Source organism: Pomacea canaliculata, linkage group LG9 (genome assembly GCF_003073045.1).
Source record: "Pomacea canaliculata isolate SZHN2017 linkage group LG9, ASM307304v1, whole genome shotgun sequence".
Lineage (NCBI taxonomy): Eukaryota > Metazoa > Mollusca > Gastropoda > Architaenioglossa > Ampullariidae > Pomacea > Pomacea canaliculata.
In genome coordinates this window covers 20,244,128-20,262,358 of record NC_037598.1, presented here as the reverse complement: position 1 = coordinate 20,262,358, position 18,231 = coordinate 20,244,128, and the positions used below count along the sequence as shown (strand labels likewise).

At 40.2% G+C, this 18,231-nt stretch overlaps 1 protein-coding gene across 1 annotated transcript in view; it reads left to right on the top strand.

Moving 5' to 3' along the window:
* The first annotated feature begins 15 nt into the window (after positions 1 to 15).
* Positions 16 to 18,231, top strand: part of LOC112572950 — a 46,838-nt gene continuing 28,622 nt past the window's right edge. The window contains exons 1-12 of the mRNA XM_025252953.1: positions 16 to 175; positions 502 to 649; positions 959 to 1,097; positions 1,992 to 2,074; positions 4,206 to 4,248; positions 4,570 to 5,023; positions 5,345 to 5,457; positions 6,023 to 6,150; positions 8,025 to 8,195; positions 9,673 to 10,871; positions 14,427 to 14,587; positions 14,684 to 14,794. Coding sequence (XP_025108738.1) covers positions 530 to 649; positions 959 to 1,097; positions 1,992 to 2,074; positions 4,206 to 4,248; positions 4,570 to 5,023; positions 5,345 to 5,457; positions 6,023 to 6,150; positions 8,025 to 8,195; positions 9,673 to 10,871; positions 14,427 to 14,587; positions 14,684 to 14,794 — 2,722 coding nt within the window. The 5' untranslated portion in view covers positions 16 to 175; positions 502 to 529. The remainder of the gene's footprint in view (positions 176 to 501; positions 650 to 958; positions 1,098 to 1,991; positions 2,075 to 4,205; positions 4,249 to 4,569; positions 5,024 to 5,344; positions 5,458 to 6,022; positions 6,151 to 8,024; positions 8,196 to 9,672; positions 10,872 to 14,426; positions 14,588 to 14,683; positions 14,795 to 18,231) is intronic.

The following is an 18,231-nucleotide window of genomic DNA, read 5'->3' as shown; positions in this document are numbered from 1 at the left end:
GTGATGTCCCTTGCTGCTTTTGCTTCCAGCATGGACGTGTATTTAAGGGGATATAAGTTCGTGCTTCCAGTATTATTTAGTAACTGGCAGGTATAGCTATTGATTGAAAACATGTAAGGGAACGAATTTAACCTTTGTTTGAACAGGCCCAAAGATCAAAAAACCTTTATAAAAGGTTAGTATGTGCCTCTCGGTCACACATACCAGAATTCTTTAGTGAGATATGAACGAAACAATCATGCGCACGTCCTATTCCTTTGGAAGTACATACTACAGTTAAAAGTTAGGAAACAAATGTATTCAAATAAATTGAAGATAACTGATGAAGTAACAGTAATTTTCGAATTTTATCTCTCTTGGCTCAACATCATATCAGACTTAATTGTTGGTTAGTTTTTGGCTTTCTACAATCAATTATATCCCTTGAATTTATGGTTTTATTGCCTTTAAAATGTGCTTACAAGTTAAAAATGTAAAATAGTGACCAGATTCTGTATTCAGGACTTAACGAAAAAGCACTCAGGAAAGAATGTCCCGCCTTCGACAACGCAGACTTGGTCAGCTGAGGCAAACTATTGGTGAGAAAGTTGAACTTCTTCAGCGGCAAAAAGCAGAACTAATTTCTGTTCTTGATGAATACATCGGTCAGGTAAGAAAATCAAGGCATTATTAAGTTGCTTATGCTTAACAAGTAAGGTTAAAGCTTGTTATGGATCTAATTTTTCAGATTCCTTTGTATGCAAAGTCATCAATTTGAAACATCATGCTGCAAATACAAACTAGACTGAAATTAAGTTTGTTACACACTTGATACAGAGATCTCATACAGTCAATAAACGAAAGGCATACAGAAAAGCTATCTGTTAAAAATATCGGATGCTGGTTTAAATGGTTTGTTAGTCAAAGACTTTGTTTCATTGTAAGCACCAAATTAATTTAACACATTTATGTTTTCAAGGCAGAGTCTATGGCAGTAAAACTATTGTCTTCTCAAGAAAAAGAAGCAGGTGATGATCTGTATCTTGATGTGATTTGCCTACTAGATCGTCGTTCGCAAGTCTGTGTCCAACTAACATCTAAGACATATGACATAATAGGTTTGTAAAGCTTAAGCCATCTGTGTCTTTGTCGCTGTGCAGCTGTATTTGCTTAAGCACATGCTTAGACAGAGACAGCTCCACAGGAGAGTTGACAAGGGATATTCAATAATTTTTTTTAATATTTATGTGCATACTAATTGAAATATTTCCCAGCACTTTTCTTCATTAGCGTTGTTTCTTTAAAAGCAAACTTTAGTTGAATCTTCCACAGTTTTTATTTTGTGAAATTTTCAAAAATAGTAAAAATCAATGTATTTAGCCTTAGTGCAAGGGAGGATACTGATAAGTGAAATGTAAATGAAAAGATGGGGAGAATTGCATACTCATACTCATACTTATTCAAATACCTTTATAGGACCAGCTTGGCTTAAATTATTTGCTTTATGCTGCTTGTGTCACTACATTCTATTTTAAATGCCTAGCTGGTATCAATTTTAGATCTTTATAACATCACTGTCTTTGACTGTAGATACATTTGTCATTTTTTAATTAATTTTTATCTCTAGATCAATGACATGCACGCATCTGGGGAGACGGGGACTATGTATTTCTATTAATAAGCTATTTGTATTATTAAACTCAAGTAAACGTTATTCCATGCCAATATGTAAAAGTAATTGGCACCTGAAATCGTTTGTGCCATCTAGGTGTGCACATGATTATTCTTGATGTAAGTTTATTGTTTGTTTTATATTATTGATATATATAATTGTCACTTGCCTTCTCTTTTCACTGCTAACATTTTCATCTTTTAATGCTGCACCTTGCAACAAACTTTATTCTTAGTTTTATTTCTAATATTTACTTTGTAACTAGAGCACCTTCCCATGTTCAAATTCCCCACTGGGACAAATAAAGTTGGTCACTATCATTGTCTTTATTCCTTTACAGATGCTAATGAAGATGAAACTGAAGAAAAGATTAAAGGGGTATCTAACAACTCTGGAAAACCCTCCTCACAGAGTGGATTTCAGGTACTCTGCATTGTTTATTAGTTTCATTAGTTCAGACAAGGTGTCTTGGGAGCAGAGATATAATATTACCATTGAAGAGTCTTGTAACTGAAAACACTATGTTAACGAGAAGTACAGCCACACTGATGCCTTGTGTTGTTCACGCTTAACTAACAAATTTCACCAGAAAAAAGTTGAGAAAATATTTTGTGGCATGACGGTCTCAAAGAAGGGTAATTATGAATGATTGCAACTGAAAAAGCATCTGACAAAGGACGTGAGCAATGAGTGCCATTATCTATAGGGCACATGTATTGATATTTGTCTCCTGAACAAACAGATGATGGTACCTAGGACATCTACCGTTCCTCTTTCTCACGGTCAGCCCCATCAACCTCTGACTGCCGCGACACTCAGTTTACTCATTCAGCACCGGTGTCCCGTTGGTGGCAAAAAAACAAACTGTGTTCGCACGGCGAGTGTACCGGTCTTTCAATTAGCACCCGCACCTGTGAAGTGGTGACTGTGCTATATCACTAACTTCGCCCCGACCGTGTCCGTCAATCAAGGCGGCCTGTCGTCCGTCTCCCCCCCCCCGATCTTTTCAGCTGACAAGGATTTTTATGGAAACCATTATACCAACAGAAAAAAATGGCGGCCGAATGAAAACTTTGTCTTCAGTATCCCCTGATGTGTTTTTTTTTTTCCAGGATTTTTCTGTGACCTTTAATTCGAGTCGTTCCTGACTCTGAACTTTTGGATGTGACGCTCCTTCCATCCTCGTGGTTTCAGTTTCAGTGTTTGTTTTTGTTTTGTTTTTGTGTGCGGGAGATAATTAGTTTTGACGGTTATCTGCAGGCTTCATTTTCACCTTTGATGGTGGGTTTGTATGACAAAGTTCTGCTTCACATATTTCATGCAAATCGTATGGAATCTATTTGATGTACCGCATTGAGAATGAATTTTCTATGAGTGTGGGGCCTGCATGTTAGATGTAGGTCTGGGGACGTACGTCTTATACTTTATCCACAATTGTCTTTATTTGAGTTTGAGCAACCAGTCCGGATTGAAGTATAGAGGACCATAACCCTGGACCACTTCATGCTGACCTCTTGAACTGTGTAATATAACACCAGACTCTTGGCATCCGTTGTCCTTTTCCTCCATAAGTTTAACTGTTTATTTACTTCTGCCGCATTGTTTCGTTGTGTGCGGTCTTGACCACCCAACCTGACCTCTCTTCAACGTCTCTTCAGTGCTTCAGTTCGTTTAGTTGTCTCGTTTCTCCGTGTTACTACTGTTCGCCGTGAACTTACTTATACCCTAGTACGATTTTCAGTTGACCTCGACCCTCCATCACCGATGTTTTCTCATATCACTGTGAAGGGCTGCAGCCGCCTTGCAATTCGCTGTCTTGTTTGACTCGCTAGTTCATTGTGACAGCGGAGCACATGTACCTGACACAAATGCCATCAACTCGCGCGCGCCTCGACGCTACATCAGACACCAACTCCTGGCTTTGAGAATGTCGCACACGAATCCATCTCTGTGCAAGAGCCTACATGAGATTCGTATTCATAATCGCCGCAGCACCGAGCTTTAAAAAGAACTCAAAGAGGCCGACGCCACAGACCGCGGCAATGCTGATGTTCCTTTTGTAGCTTCAGATCTTAGGATACATAATGTCTGCTGAATGTCTCTTGATGAACATGTTTCGAACATTTGTCATGCTGCATGCTTTGAGATCTGTAAGATCAGCTCATCATATTCTGTCCATCTTAACCACCAAAATTCTCATCCGCTTATTTGTTCTGTCTTAACTAGACTACTGCACATTTCTTCTTGCTGGCTGTCCACAGTACCTCATTCACTAGCTTCAGAAAGTCCAGAACTCAGCTGCTCATCTTGTTTTCCGAACTTGCAACTCTGAACACACCACTTCTTCACTCTTTTCATTGGCCACCAGTTAAAGCAGATGAAGATGAAGTCGTGGTGCTGCGCATTACAAATACCCATAATTATTACTATTATAATACCAGATGCTCAGAACTGCTGTTCAAAAGATTGTCAGAAGTGCTGTTACTATACTAATAATTTATCAGTTTAGAGATATGTGAACACTGTTTTCATCTATGTTGTTTAATTTTTGCAGGATTTAGATTCAGATAATCATTGTGCTCCAGGCAAGGATAAAGGTATGTAATAGAACATATATACTAGTAGCCTAGTTTGTATGGCATGTAAAGAGAACTGTCATAACTGAAAATTGACTTGGAAGAAAAAAAATATGCAAAAATAATTCATTTGTCAAGATCATTCTATCCCAAAAAGCAAGAAAGTCCTTAACATCTGTTTTAGGCATGGAAGTGATCAGTCAAGCAATGCGAGCTATGAAAGTCTAAGAAAAAGTTGTATTGACTATATTTAAATTAAAAAAAATATTCTTGTCTTTAACAAAGAGGAAGGACATGCTTATGAACATTTAAGTTTTGTGATTTTTCTTACGTTTTTACCAGAACCTACTGCAGGGCATCAAGATTGCAGTAGCAAACCACCAAAAAATGAGCAGTCCAACAACAGCAAGCTGCAGGCTGTCGAGCCAAGACCTGATGTCAGTGTTAGCAAAGAGACTCCTCATCCACAGCAGACTAACTCTGTTCCAGATCTGCCTTCCCCTTCTTCTTCTTTATGCCATCCACTTATTTCTTCTGCATTACCATCAGAAGTAGGATTGACGCAAGAACTGTCTCATCACTGCCATCCTTTAGTTTCTAATTCTGAAGAATTGCTGCAAGTGCCCCCTGTTCTTAGAGAACCAATGACTTGTACAGCTGTGGATGCTGAAGTTACATCTAATAGGTTGCCGGAAGGCAAAGCAGTGAAGGTGATAGTTAGTGCTGTAGAGAACCCTTCGAGTTTTTATGTCCTCACTTCAGAGCAAGATGCTGCCAACCTCTCTGCAGAAATAAGGTGATGAGCATAATAAATCAGTTCTGCCTTCTGTATTCACTTGTCCATGTTATCATTGCATCAAACCACTTGTTTGCATCAATTCAATAGATGTTTATTGATGCAACTTGCATGTAACAGAAAAAAATGTATTTTGTTTTATCTGATTATTGTCATTTAAACTACAAAACTATTTTTTAAAAAACCCACAATGAAAGGGTAATGTTTCAGATCCTACAAAGGTAGCAATATTGGGCTGTTGTTGAACAATATAGTACATTAAAAAATATCTCTTTATTTAATATTTTAATGGAGAATTTAATATTACTTTATATGCTGCAGGAAGTATACACAACAGAATCTACCATGCTTGGAAATTGTTGAGAAAGGGACACTTTGCTTGGCCAAGTACACTGATAACTTTTTTTACCGTGCATATATACAATATGTTCTCAGTAAGTATTCAAGTATTTTTTAAAATTATGGATTTCTTGTGTTCTGAGTTTTTGAAATAATTCTTGCAAAATATATGTAAAGATTTAATACAGTTTTCAATATTCTTGAAGTGATGCAAGTACTTATTATCAGGTATTGCTCTTTATTTAATGCTGTTGTGATTTTTTTCATCTTTAAAAAAAAATTACTATATTCCTGAAAAATATGAAGGCAAGCTATTGCAAATCATATTAATAAAAGTGCTTTTGCCAGTAACACCAGTTATGCTGTTGCAATTTCTATTTTGCTCTGTTTTTGTAAATAAGAGTCAAAGGTATATAAACTTTAGTTTTTGTTTGAGCACATTTATAAATCATTTTAAAGTAAAGGTAAAAAAGTTGTATTGTTTCTCTTAGTTTATATGCTGCTGTGGAATTTGTTTTTCAACCTTTCAGTGAGAATTTATCAGTAAATACCAGTCACTCAGCATTTTCTTTGTTCTTTAGGTTTGTTTGTTTTGTTGTAGAAATTTTTATTTTATAAGTTTTCATCTCATCAAAACATGAAAGAGTATGGTCTTTTCAGAAGAAAATGTAGGGGTGTTTTTTATTGACTTTGGAAACATCCACACTTGTCAGAAGAACATGCTGCTGACCTTGCCACTGGAACTGCAGACATTACCTGCCCTTGCAATTCATTGCTGCCTGGCTGGAGTAAGAATATAGTTTTAAACTGGACCACAGAATATGTGTGCATGTGATATGATTGCAGGCATGAAGTTTGAGGTCTTATGGCCGGTTCCCAGTCACTTAATCCCCAGACACTTCATCCCCGACACTTCATCCCCGACACTTCATCCCCGAGACATTTAATCCCTAAGCACTTCATCCCCAGACACTTCATCCCTAAACTAAATTCTTAACTATAAAAATTATGAAGTCAGCGAAAAATTTTATTGAAATTTATTAATTGAAATTCAAATAATTCAAATTCAAATCATGCTATTAACTTCAACGTCATTTGAACATCTACAACATTAGTTAAAATTCATATAAGCAAGTAAATGTAATGTTCTTCAACAATATGATATGAAAATTGTTCTTGAGTGTTCGGGAGGTAATTGCTGTTAATCAATATGAAAGGTAAGCTAATGATCGGAGGTACAGAAGACGATCCATTGACTCATATTTCTCTACAATGTTGCTAATTCTCCTGGCTAACTCAGCGTATTTCTTCTTTGGACGCTTCTCTGTGCCGGCGCATGATTGTAGAACAGACGCCTTGTGTAGCTGACAATCCTTACGTAGACCATCAAGGAATGTCCACATCGTTGGGTGATGACAGGAGAAGAGAGATTGAAGGGCGTGATGCCAACCCTCCACAGAGTTGTTTGTTCGTGCAACACCGCCGATGACGTCAGGTATTTGTTCCAAGTGTCTGGAGGGAATAAAGCTGAAGCGTAGTTATCCCTCTACCGCGCAGTCTGCGGCCCGTATGTACGTATGCTCGAAGTAGGATAGAAGTTCCGGCATGCGATCATGTTGTGGCATTGACTCTGCAAGCAATTCGAAGGAATCGACGATGTCTTCCTCACGTACATAGGCAAGTGCTGGGAGGCATCTGACCATTCCACGTAACTCGTCGTCTTCGTCATAGTCACTTCTCATACCCAGTTCAGAGACTTTGCGTAATACCGCTTGACTTAAGTGAAAGTAACAGCCCGTTACTTTACATGACTGAAACTTCTCTCTAAAAGCGGTCATCGCAGCTTTCTCAAAGTCTGTTACTATAGTCTCTGGAGCTGCATTAGGCACTAGCTCTGTAACTGCACCCAACAATCTATTATAGGTTGCACTTGATTTGTCCTGAAGAGGAAGTGTCGGGGATTAAAAGTCTCGGGGATTAAATGTCTCGGGGATGAAGTGTCTCGGGGATGAAGTGTCGGGGATGAAGTGTCGGGGATGAAGTGTCTGGGATGAAGTGTCTGGGGATTAAATGTCTCGGGGATGAAGTGTCGGGGATGAAGTGTCGGGGATGAAGTGACTGGGGATTAAGTGACCGGACACCCTTATGGCCTAGTAAAGGAACATTGTGTTTTAAACAAATTTGTTTTGTACATCACAAGATGCAAATGCTTAAAATCTCAGCAAATAAACTTCTTTTTACTCCTAAGATACAAGCTTTAGGACATCAAGCATGCACTAAAATATCAAATTCATGACGTGATGTTCTAGATGAAACCAACAACGGCCAGGGGAAGGTTGGTAGTAAGAAGCCATATCCATCTCTTAATATGACATTGCACAGTGGACAGGCAAAATTCTCAGTGTTTAAAGATTAGTATACCCCGAGTAGACACAAGTCAATGTTAGTATCTTTGCTTTCCTCTGGAATAAATAAATTTGTATTTTATAATAATAGTGTGCATTTACATAGAAGCTTTACTCAGCACCAAAACCAGACTAGAAGCACTGTACATGCATACATACACAGAACACACTTTTCTTAGCATTCTCATTGATGAAAAATTTTCAGACAAAAGTGTTAGTAGAAATTACTTATAAGTGACTCGTGTTTTCAATAACAGGTTATGCCAACAAGCAAAAGTGGCTTGTGGCCAGATGAAGCCATTAACCTTTTCTCACAAAGTGTCAATCAGTGGGTAATTTGTGAAGTCTTGTGGCAGCCACCACCAGCTTCTGCCATCCCAGCTGTTGTCAACCTGATGTGGCCAACATCTCCGACTGCAGCTGCAGGGGTAAGTGTTTTTCCTGTCAACTTTGGCAGATTAATTCTTTTTGGTTAAGCTTTGGTGGTGAAGATATTTGACGTTGTTTAGATGGTGTGATGAGTTCAGTTGATTTTGTGTGACTGATGTTTTTTTCCACCAAAGGAGAGACAAAATAATAGTAAGTTATATTGTACCAACCAACATGACTTGATGACCAATATGACTTGATACACTGTCAAATTTAACAGATCATACAGTACAAATGCAGCCCGATGCTCCTCAGGGGAACAACAAGGAATAAAGTAAACTAAACAGCATACACGCATGCCATAGGTTTTATAGATCTGTGAAGACAATTCTCAATTTCAGTTTTATTTTTGAGTTGTATCCCATGATCCAGAACAATAGGCATGGTGTAACAATATTTATCTACTCAACTCTGTGCTCTGAAACAACATAAACCTCTATGGGAAGTCCTTCTGTGAAGTGCTGTTATTCTCGGTTCAAACACTTCAGCCTATCCCAAGTTTCACAGGTGTTCTTGTTTTTCAGAAATGTTCAGAAATACTAGTAAATATAATAGTATAGTAGTTGAATGTGGTGTTGTTCATGGTTACGGTGTATATGTTTTCAGTGATTTACTGATTTAATAATAATATGACATGCTGACCTCGCTGATGGGGTGCTTATGGCATTTACAAAGGAAAAGAAAAAGACAATAAAATCTTTTTGTCACTCTGACTTTCTGATATAAAATACATCTCACATCTTGAAATGTAGCAACACAGACAGGAAAACAATAAATTTATCACACATACAGCTTTGACAAACCAACCTATTGACTCAGAACACAAAGTCAAACAAGACTTCCTTAAAATACCAGAGCATGTCCCTCTCAGGGATGGTATACAGATCAGTCTGCTGCAAGTAGCAGTCAGCAGTCAGCCTGTAGGTTGTCATGAGTCCTAAATGTGCACAGAAATACCCTGCATTAGGATTGGCATTCTTCTCTGCTTCTTTCTCCATCCAGGCCTGAAGATTCATAGTTTCAATTGCCAGGCAATACTGTTCCTTAAGGGTCACTCCTTGTGTAAGATTCTAAAGATGAGTAGATCTGATAATGGGCATAGCTGGTTCCTGTCACCAAGAGTCATACTGACGTAAAGATCAGGCATCCTTGAAGTGCAGGTGAAGAACAAAATCACTGTGAGCAATCAAGATTTCAGCACAGCGCAAAGTATCATCAGCAGTTTCAGACTCTATCAAGATCATCAAACTGGAATCTTGAAACAAATCATTGTTAGATCTTAATGTTTATTACTATTTGAACAGATTTGTACATGAAGTCCACATGGTATCCATTTTTTAGCAGTAAAATTTTACTGTTCTTACATCTGTTGAAACAATCCTTCTTTGTTAGAGTTTTGTCATCAAGGATACTCTAACTTTCATTGCTTCTCAGCTGTTTCTATAATCATTTTTATACGATTTTCTTATTGTGCAGGTCAGCATGGAAGACATGAACATCAGTTTGTCAATTGATCTCATCATCCAGAATGTTGCTCAAGCTGTTGACTTATCAACCCTCAAATCCTTTCTTCTTGAAAACAACGGCAGCCTTTGTCCTGCAGCAGATTCTGAAGCTACGAACAACACAACTGCATTTGCCAAATCTGCCACAGCTTCAGGTAGACAGATTGCTGTTAGTACTGAAGTGAACACAGCATCAGAAACAAATGGAATCTCTTGTGAATTGCATACTACAGCCAGAAAATCCATTCTGTTGCATCCAACATCCAGTGTGTGTCGGCCTAAAAAAGACAAATCATTTGCGTTAAGGAGTATGAGTGATGGCAGAATGAGGCCTTTTCAGCGGATGATTTTCAGGAGTCTTGGACTGCAGAATGAAAGACGAGAAAGTGTTAAGCTCAAAGAAATGGTAAGTGAAAAAGGTCACAAGCAGCATGGACAGCAAGATGTCATGGTCAGTCAAGAGGAAATGAATGTTGGCAGTAGTGAGAGTGCCCTTATGGAAAGAAGCTTGACCCAGAATGGTAGCTACATTCAAAACGCTGGTTCAGAAAGCACTAATAATGAGAGCCATGCATCTTTAAGCAGCAGTTTGCACAATGAGCCAGACATTTTTAAAGAGAGGAAGAAATTCAGAGCTTTGGGTTCTCTTGTTTTAAGTCCAACTGACTTCTATCTCCACAAGGTGTGCAGGTCAACGGGACGTACCCTCCTCCATTTAATGGAGAGCCTGAACAAAAAATTGGAGGAGACTCCCACTGCCATCTTGCAGCATTGTAGTGAAAACATGGTGCTTGAACCTGGCGTTCTGTGTTGTGCTAGATTTACAAAAGATAACCAGTACTACAGAGCACTTGTTCTTGAAACTAAGACTCCGTCCGCATTATCTGCATCTACATCACTTGAATTGAATATCAAGGTGTTCTACATCGACTATGGTGACACAGAATGGCTCACCACTTCTCAAGTGTTTCCTCTCCCAGAGAACTTTCATGCAGTCCCCCCACAAGCATTATGGTGCTCCTTGGCTTTTGTCCAACCTGCAGGAGGGGAAAGGTTGAAAAGTAAGTGGTTGGTGGAAGCTACGTCTGCTTTTGAGGAGATGATGGGGCAAGGCAACAAAGTTCTGACTGTCATTGTGATGTCTGGAGACATACCTGAGAATACGTGCAGGTATTTTACTGAAGCTTTTTTCCCATATTATTTTATGCAAATAAGTAAAACTGCATCCATCAGCTTGGCACAGACTACACTCATCATATGAAAAATGTTGCATCTGGTATACTGAGCATATAAATTGATTTCTTCAACTGCATTTTGAAGTCTTGTACCTTGGAATGTTTAATTGATTATCCAGAGAGACAGTGTTGTTTTACTTATGTTTGCAGTGTGGGTGGGGGGAGGAGAAGTAAAGTGAAGTGTAAAGAGTCCCATAGATGCTGGAAATACTGGGCTCTGAGACCTGTCTGGCACTTCTAAGGAAGCTGGAACCCTATAAATGCTGCTTCCTGCTCTTTCAACTAATAATGCATAGACCCACCACAGTGTCACTGAAATATCTATAGATATAGATTTTTGTATTTACTGAAGCCGAGGCAAAAGTTGAGGGTGGGGTGCTGGAACGTCCAGACCTTGTACCAGACTGGCAGGATGCTCCAACTAGTCAAAGAGTTTGACAACTACAACTTGGACATCCTGGGAGTCAGTGAGGTCAGATGGACCGGCACGGGAAAGAGGAGACTAGCGTCAGGACATACCATCTTGTTCTCAGGAAGATCAGACGCTCAGCACTCTGAAGGAGTAGCTCTACTCCTCAACAAGAAAACGGAAAAGGCACTGCTGGAATGGAAGCCTTATGGACCCAGGCCTTTGAGAGCAAGATTCCATTCCAAGTACACCAAGCTGACAGTGCTAGCCTGCTATGCACCAACAAATGACTCTGAGGCAGAAGACAAGGATGCTTTTTTACGATCAGCTCCAGGCAGCCTCAGAAAGCGTTCCAGCCCACGACATGTTGCTCATCATCGGCGATCTCAATGCCAAGGTGGAAGTGACAACACCTGCAGGGAGCATGTCATGGGCAAACATGGAATCGGAACCATCAATGACAACGGAGAGAGACTGGCAGACTTTTGTGAAGAAAACAACCTACTGATTGGAGGCACACTCTTCCCACACAAAGACATCCACAAGGCAACATGGACATCACCAGATGGGATCACAAAGAACCAGATAGACCATGTCATCATCAACCGAAATGGAGGAGCTCACTTCAAGATGTTAGAGCCTACAGAGGAGCAGACATTGCCAGTGACCACACTCTTGTGATAGCCACAGTTTCTCTGAAGCTGCGTCGATCACGAGGAAAACAGGCACGTCAGCAGAGAGTGGACTCCGGCAAACTGAAAAATCCAGCCACCGAAAGGGCCTTTGCTATGGAAGTAAAGAACAGGTTCCAGGCACTAGGAGACCAACAAGAGATGACCTTAGACGACTTCAATCGAGTCTTACAGGAATCAGGAGAGAAAATACTGGGCTTCCAACGGAAAAAGAAAGAACAGTGGATTAGAGAAGAGACATGGAGGAAGATAGAAGAGAGAAAGTCAGCCAAACAAAGAATCAACAGCACCAGATCTGAACGCCTGAAGGAACAACACAGACAAAGATATGCAAAACTGAACAAAGAGGTAAAGAGGATGACAAGAACCGACAAAGATATCACATAGAGAAACTGGCAGATGAAGCAGAAAATGCAGCAAGTAAAAATGACCTGAAGACACTGTACAAGATAAACAAACAGCTAAACAACGGGTTTAAGAACAGTGATGTGCCAGTGAAAGACGTGAACGGTAATGTCGTCGAGGGAGAGGCAGGAAAACTACAGCGCTGGAGGGAACATTTTGAGTCGGTTCTGAACAGACCAGATCCCCTCAGCTTGCAGACATCCAGCCAGCAGCTATAGACCTTGACATCTGCACAGACCCACCAAGCCTGGAAGAAGTGACAGCAGCAGTCAAGACAATGAAGAGCGGCAAAGCACCAGGGGCAGATGGAATAACAGCAGAGATGTTGAAAGCAGACGTGAATGTGACAGCTCCCAAGCTGACTGAAATCTTCAGGCAAATTTGGGAATCAGGGCAGGTCCCTGTTGCGTGGAAGACAGGGCTCATCTTCAAGTTACCCAAGAAAGGAGATCTTGGAGACTGCAATAATTGGAGGGGCATAACACTTCTTTCCCTCACCAGCAAGGTCTTCAGCAAGATTGTTTTGTCAAGACTGACGGCAACTCTTGAGAAAGACCTCCGACCACAGCAAGCAGGATTTCGCCCTGGGCGATCCTGCTCCGAACACATCTTCATTCTGCGACAGATTCTGGAGCAGAGCAACGAATGGAACACACCGCTGTACATCAATTTCATCGACCTGGAGAAGGCTTTTGACAGCATCCACCGCGAGTCCTTATGGAAGATCCTGAGGCATTACGGAGTCCCTGCAAAACTTGTTCAGGTCATTGCAATGCTGTACAGCGATTTCAAATCCCAGGTTGTCTGTGACACGGAGCTCACAGACCCTTCAACGTCAGTACCGGGGTGAAGCAGGGCTGCATTCTGTCGCCGTTCCTCTTCATCCTGGCCATGGACTGGATCATGAAGACTTCCACCCACAGCGAGAGGAGAGGGCTCAGATGGACCATGACTATGACAGCAACAACAACGCTGGAAGACTTGGACTTTGCTGATGACATTGCCCTGCTGTCACACCGCCACCAAGACATGCAGGAAAAAACAAAGGCCTTCTCAGAAACAGCTGGAAACCTTGGCTTGAAGGTCAGCACAAAAAAGACTAACAGTATGAGAGTGAACGCCAGAGTCCAAGACAGCATCAAACTAAATGGAGAAGAGATTGAGGAAGTTGACAGTTTCACCTATCTTGGGTCCAAAATGTCAAACACTGGGGATGCGGAGGTGGAGATTCGAGCCCCGACTGGCGAAAGCCAGTCAGGCCTTTGCCTCACTCAGGAGCACATGGAAGGCAAAAACATCAGCCAGAAGATCAAGCTGAGAATCTTCAAGTCAAATGTGATCAGCACCCTCCTTTACGGATCAGAATCTTGGAAGATGACCAAAACCATCAGTAACAAGCTTGACGTCTTCCAAAACAGATGCCTCAGGCGCATACTTAACATCTTTTGGCCAAACACCATCACCAACGAAGAACTCCACCGAAGAAGTGAAACCGAGTCCATCACCACGCAGGTTCAACGAAGGCGTTGGCGATGGATTGGACATGTGCTCCGCCAGCAGACAGCAGACCTTTCCAGAGTCGCCCTACGACGGCCGAAGAAAACGAGGCCGCCCAAAGGAAACTTGGAGAAGAACAGTGGAAAGGGAGATGAAAGGAAAGGGCTGGACATGGGGTCACCTAGAGCGGGTTTCAGACGATCGACATCGGTGGCGGACTCTGGTTGAGGCCTTATGTGCAACCTGATGCACAAAGAGGAATAGATAGATAGATAGATAGTCTATAATCTTTGTATATTGTTATTCTGCAATTTCTTTAATATTTAATGATTTTTGCAGTGGTTTAATCTCTGTAATGCCAGGTGTTCAATGACTGTTTAATCTGTCTGTGATCATTGCAAATATTAGAGTCGAAGTGTACTTTGACAGTTATTGAAGCCTTCATTTCTGAAAACAGTTAAAGGATTTCTCCTTTCTGTCATATTAGGGGAGATGCTGTTCAGAAAAGCCCATTGCAAGTTATCCTCATTGATGATGCGGATGATGATCTATGCATTAATCATGAGCTCGTTCTCCGTGGACATGCCAAATTAAATGTGACATCATCATCAATTGCCAAGGAAGAACAGCAGTCATTAGCAGATGCAGGTATGTTTATGTGTACTTATATGCATGTTTAATTAAAGAACTTGCCATTGTTCATGGATTTTTTTAATTGATTTGAATACTTTTCTATTTATCCAGAAAAATTAGATGACGATGACCTATGGGACGGGATGAAAGAGGATGCAAACTCACTCCGTAACACCTACAACGTGGATGTTACTGATGTTGGTGTAGCACTAACAGGAATCAGTAAGTACAACTTTAGTTTCTTAAAAACAAAAAAACAAACTGTAAAATAAGGAAAGACTCGATTTTCTTGTAAATTATACCTTTAAAGCAGCGGTTCTCAACCTTTTACTTGTGACGCCCCCCCTGACGAACACCGGTACGTCCGCGACCCCCTTAGCCAGCTAGGTCGGTGGAAGAGCGGGGGGTGGGGGGGGGGGCTTAGCTAACCTCGAACGCCGCGTTGAGGAAATCAACAACGGAAGAACAAAGTTCGTATCTACAAGAAGTATAACTGTTAATGAAATTTTACTAAAGCAAATTCTGTGGTGCTAATAAATATTATTTTATTAGACACTCACTTTGATTAATGAGAAGGTTGAGCCTGCTTGCTGTTGCACAGAGAAGCGAACCTGTGTGCGATGTTCGTACCCACTGCTATTTGCAGCTCAGACTCTGCGTCCACACGATTTCTGTATTTCGACTTCAGTGCTGCCAATGCTGAAAATCCTTGCTAACACATATACAAAGTTGAAAATGGCAGAAGAACTTTCATTGCTGGAGAGGGAGAGGGGAGTCAGCGATGAGAGATTGGGAGAGAGAGAGGGCAAAAGGCGAGAGGAGGGAGATTGGAGGCTTAATTGTTGAGAGGAGGATTGTGTTTTGAGTTTTGGAAGTGAGAAGTCACTGCATTGCCGAGACAGTGTACTTGAATAGGGAGAAGAGATTTGGAGTTTGATCGCCCTCACCACTCGGTTACACAATGTAAACTAATTTCACTAATACCGGTATAAGAAACTTTTTTAAAAAATGACCACCTTCGCGACCCCCTTGTAGGCACGTCGCGACCCCCCAGGGGGTCGCGCCCCACAGGTTGAGAACCACTGCTTTAAAGGTACTGCTACATGCAAACTTTCTTTGTATGCTAAACTCCTTTGTTAGGACGTTTTTGGTTTTTTTTTTAGCTATTCCTAGGTTTGAATATTTTATAACCATTACAAAATTTCCCCATTTTGCAGCAATAAATCCTTTTCACACATTTTTTCCAATAAGCAAATTACTGAGAGTAATTTATAATGGATTTGCAGTCTTAGGGTTGGTGCTGACCTTGACTGTTGCATAAGTTAATCAAACCTCAACACAGGATGCTTTAGACCACTGGCTTTAACTGGTTGAAACTTCTCTATTGGAGTCAGCAGTATATAGTAGAGCAGTTTCAAATAGGTAAACTTTTCCAGCCAGTGATCTATACTGTACACGGCACCTTTAACTTTCCATCCTTAGCTTCTTGCCTATAAACAACAATGCAGTAAATGGATTGAAATTTCACTCAGATTATTTTAATCTTGCCTACTGTGCATATCTGTAACTTAGAATATAGAACTTCTGTCACTCCTGTCTGAAATTTCTGTCTGACATCCTTTTGATCTCTCTGTTAGTGAGAGATCTGGCTGTTTGTAACTAACTTCTTTGCATTTTTAAGTGGTGATTTGGTAGATTTTGATGATTTCTTATTCTATTAATGATGGCTACAAATGTTAGTAAGGTCATTAATGTCATACCTGTTTTATTTAAACTAGGAACACAAGCCTAGTTGTTAGAAAGAGTCGAAATGTTACTCCTTGCCATCTTTTCAAAAGTCTGGTTACGACCGGAAAAAGAAATTATCATTTAGTTATGTGTTGGTGGATTAATGTTGACTGTTTCAACCGCTGTTTGTATCATGCTAATGGCTTTAAAATTAGGGAAGGAAAAGAATTCCCCAGTGAAATAATTGTTATTAGAAACTGGTAGAGCAGAAAATGAACTTATTTCTTTCAAGTGGAAAAATACGATATTATCTCTTACACTGTCAACACCCATTGCAAAATTGAGGGCTGATGAGAGATCTAACCCTGTTGACTGCTTTTAGTTGTTTTGTCTGAACTTAAGTTTGTCTGAACTTTAGTTTGTCTGAAATAGTGTTTGTCAAGCAAAACTTTAGCACTGATCATATCTTGCTATTGCTGGACCCCATTCCCATATTCCTAAAGTGAGTCCTCAAACCAGAATTGTTTCAAAGAAGAGGCTTTGTTGTTTTCTCCAGCTTATTTGTTTGATATTCGAATAGGGGTGACTTGTATGAAATTGTTCTGATGTCAACAAATCCATAAAGGAGAATGCAGATGGCATATTTACTATCGAGTTAGGCAACACTTGCCTTATATGTGTACATCTTCATTATATGCTTTGCTTGGCATCATATCCGTATCCCTAACCCAAACCTCAATCCAAGCTTATGCATTAACCCATGATGTATACACTAACAAGTTGAAAAATATAAAAAAATCAAGAAAAATGATGTGCAGTGCAAATTTAGACATGTATTTTTTTAAACAAAAAGAAAGATAAGTGTGAGAATTGAATCTATAATTTCAACACATAAAGCTGGTGATTAAGGGTCACTCAGAGGCTCATGGCTGTGACAGGGCGATTACAGATGATGCAAGGAGTTGGACTTTGTATTCCATCTAGACATTGTGAACCACATAAAGTAAGGTACAGAGTCCTTGGTCTTAATTTCCTTTTTTTAATATTTTTTTCTTAGTATATATTGCTACAAACATTTGACCTAGGCTGCCAAAGCTGTTTGAAGGTCACAAGAAACCAGTGCTTTGGGGAAAACCTTCGATATATTGGAATTTTGGCCAATATACTAAGTCCAGACCTGTTTACTGATACATTTGTCAATATACTTGCCTATACAAATGGTAACTTGGCCAAAATACTAGGTCCAAACATGTTTACCTACACATTTACCAATGTACCTGCCAGTACATTTACCGATTCCCATGCAAGTACACTGGTACTTTAGGATACTCAAGAGCGTTGTTTGGTTGAAAACGGCCTTGAGGAGAGAGACTGGGAAAAGGAAAAAATATTTACAGAGGGAAGCAGAGAGGGATATAAAATGAGTCATCTTGTCAACATGACGCTGTTAAGAATAGGAAGAAACTCTCAAAGGTCCTAAAAAGGGGGACCCTGAGGGCACCACCTGGCTTCTTCCCAAGCCAGATAGCCGGAGTTTCTTCCGTAACCGTGGAAACGACTGCAAACAACAGTTTCGTCGAAAGCGTTTCTCTCTCCTCACTAGTTTACATTAACACAGTGTTCCATTATGAATCGAGTGGAGCGCAGACTGTTGGTCAGCAGTAAATATTTCCATGGCAGCTTCTGAGAGTAGGGCGACAGAACTTTCATGTAGTTTCGAGCAGCTGTTTCTGTCAAAAAACAGACAACCCACTCTTTCTTTCTCTCTCTCTGTTGATTAAGGATTGATCCATGTTGCTCTAATCTTACTGCTACCTTATTTTTATTTAAATCCTGGCAGCGTTGTATATATCAGACGTAGGTCTTTACAAACATCAACTTCATAGGTCTACATAATTTTCGCAATAAGTCTTTTCCTTTTTAACTGATTA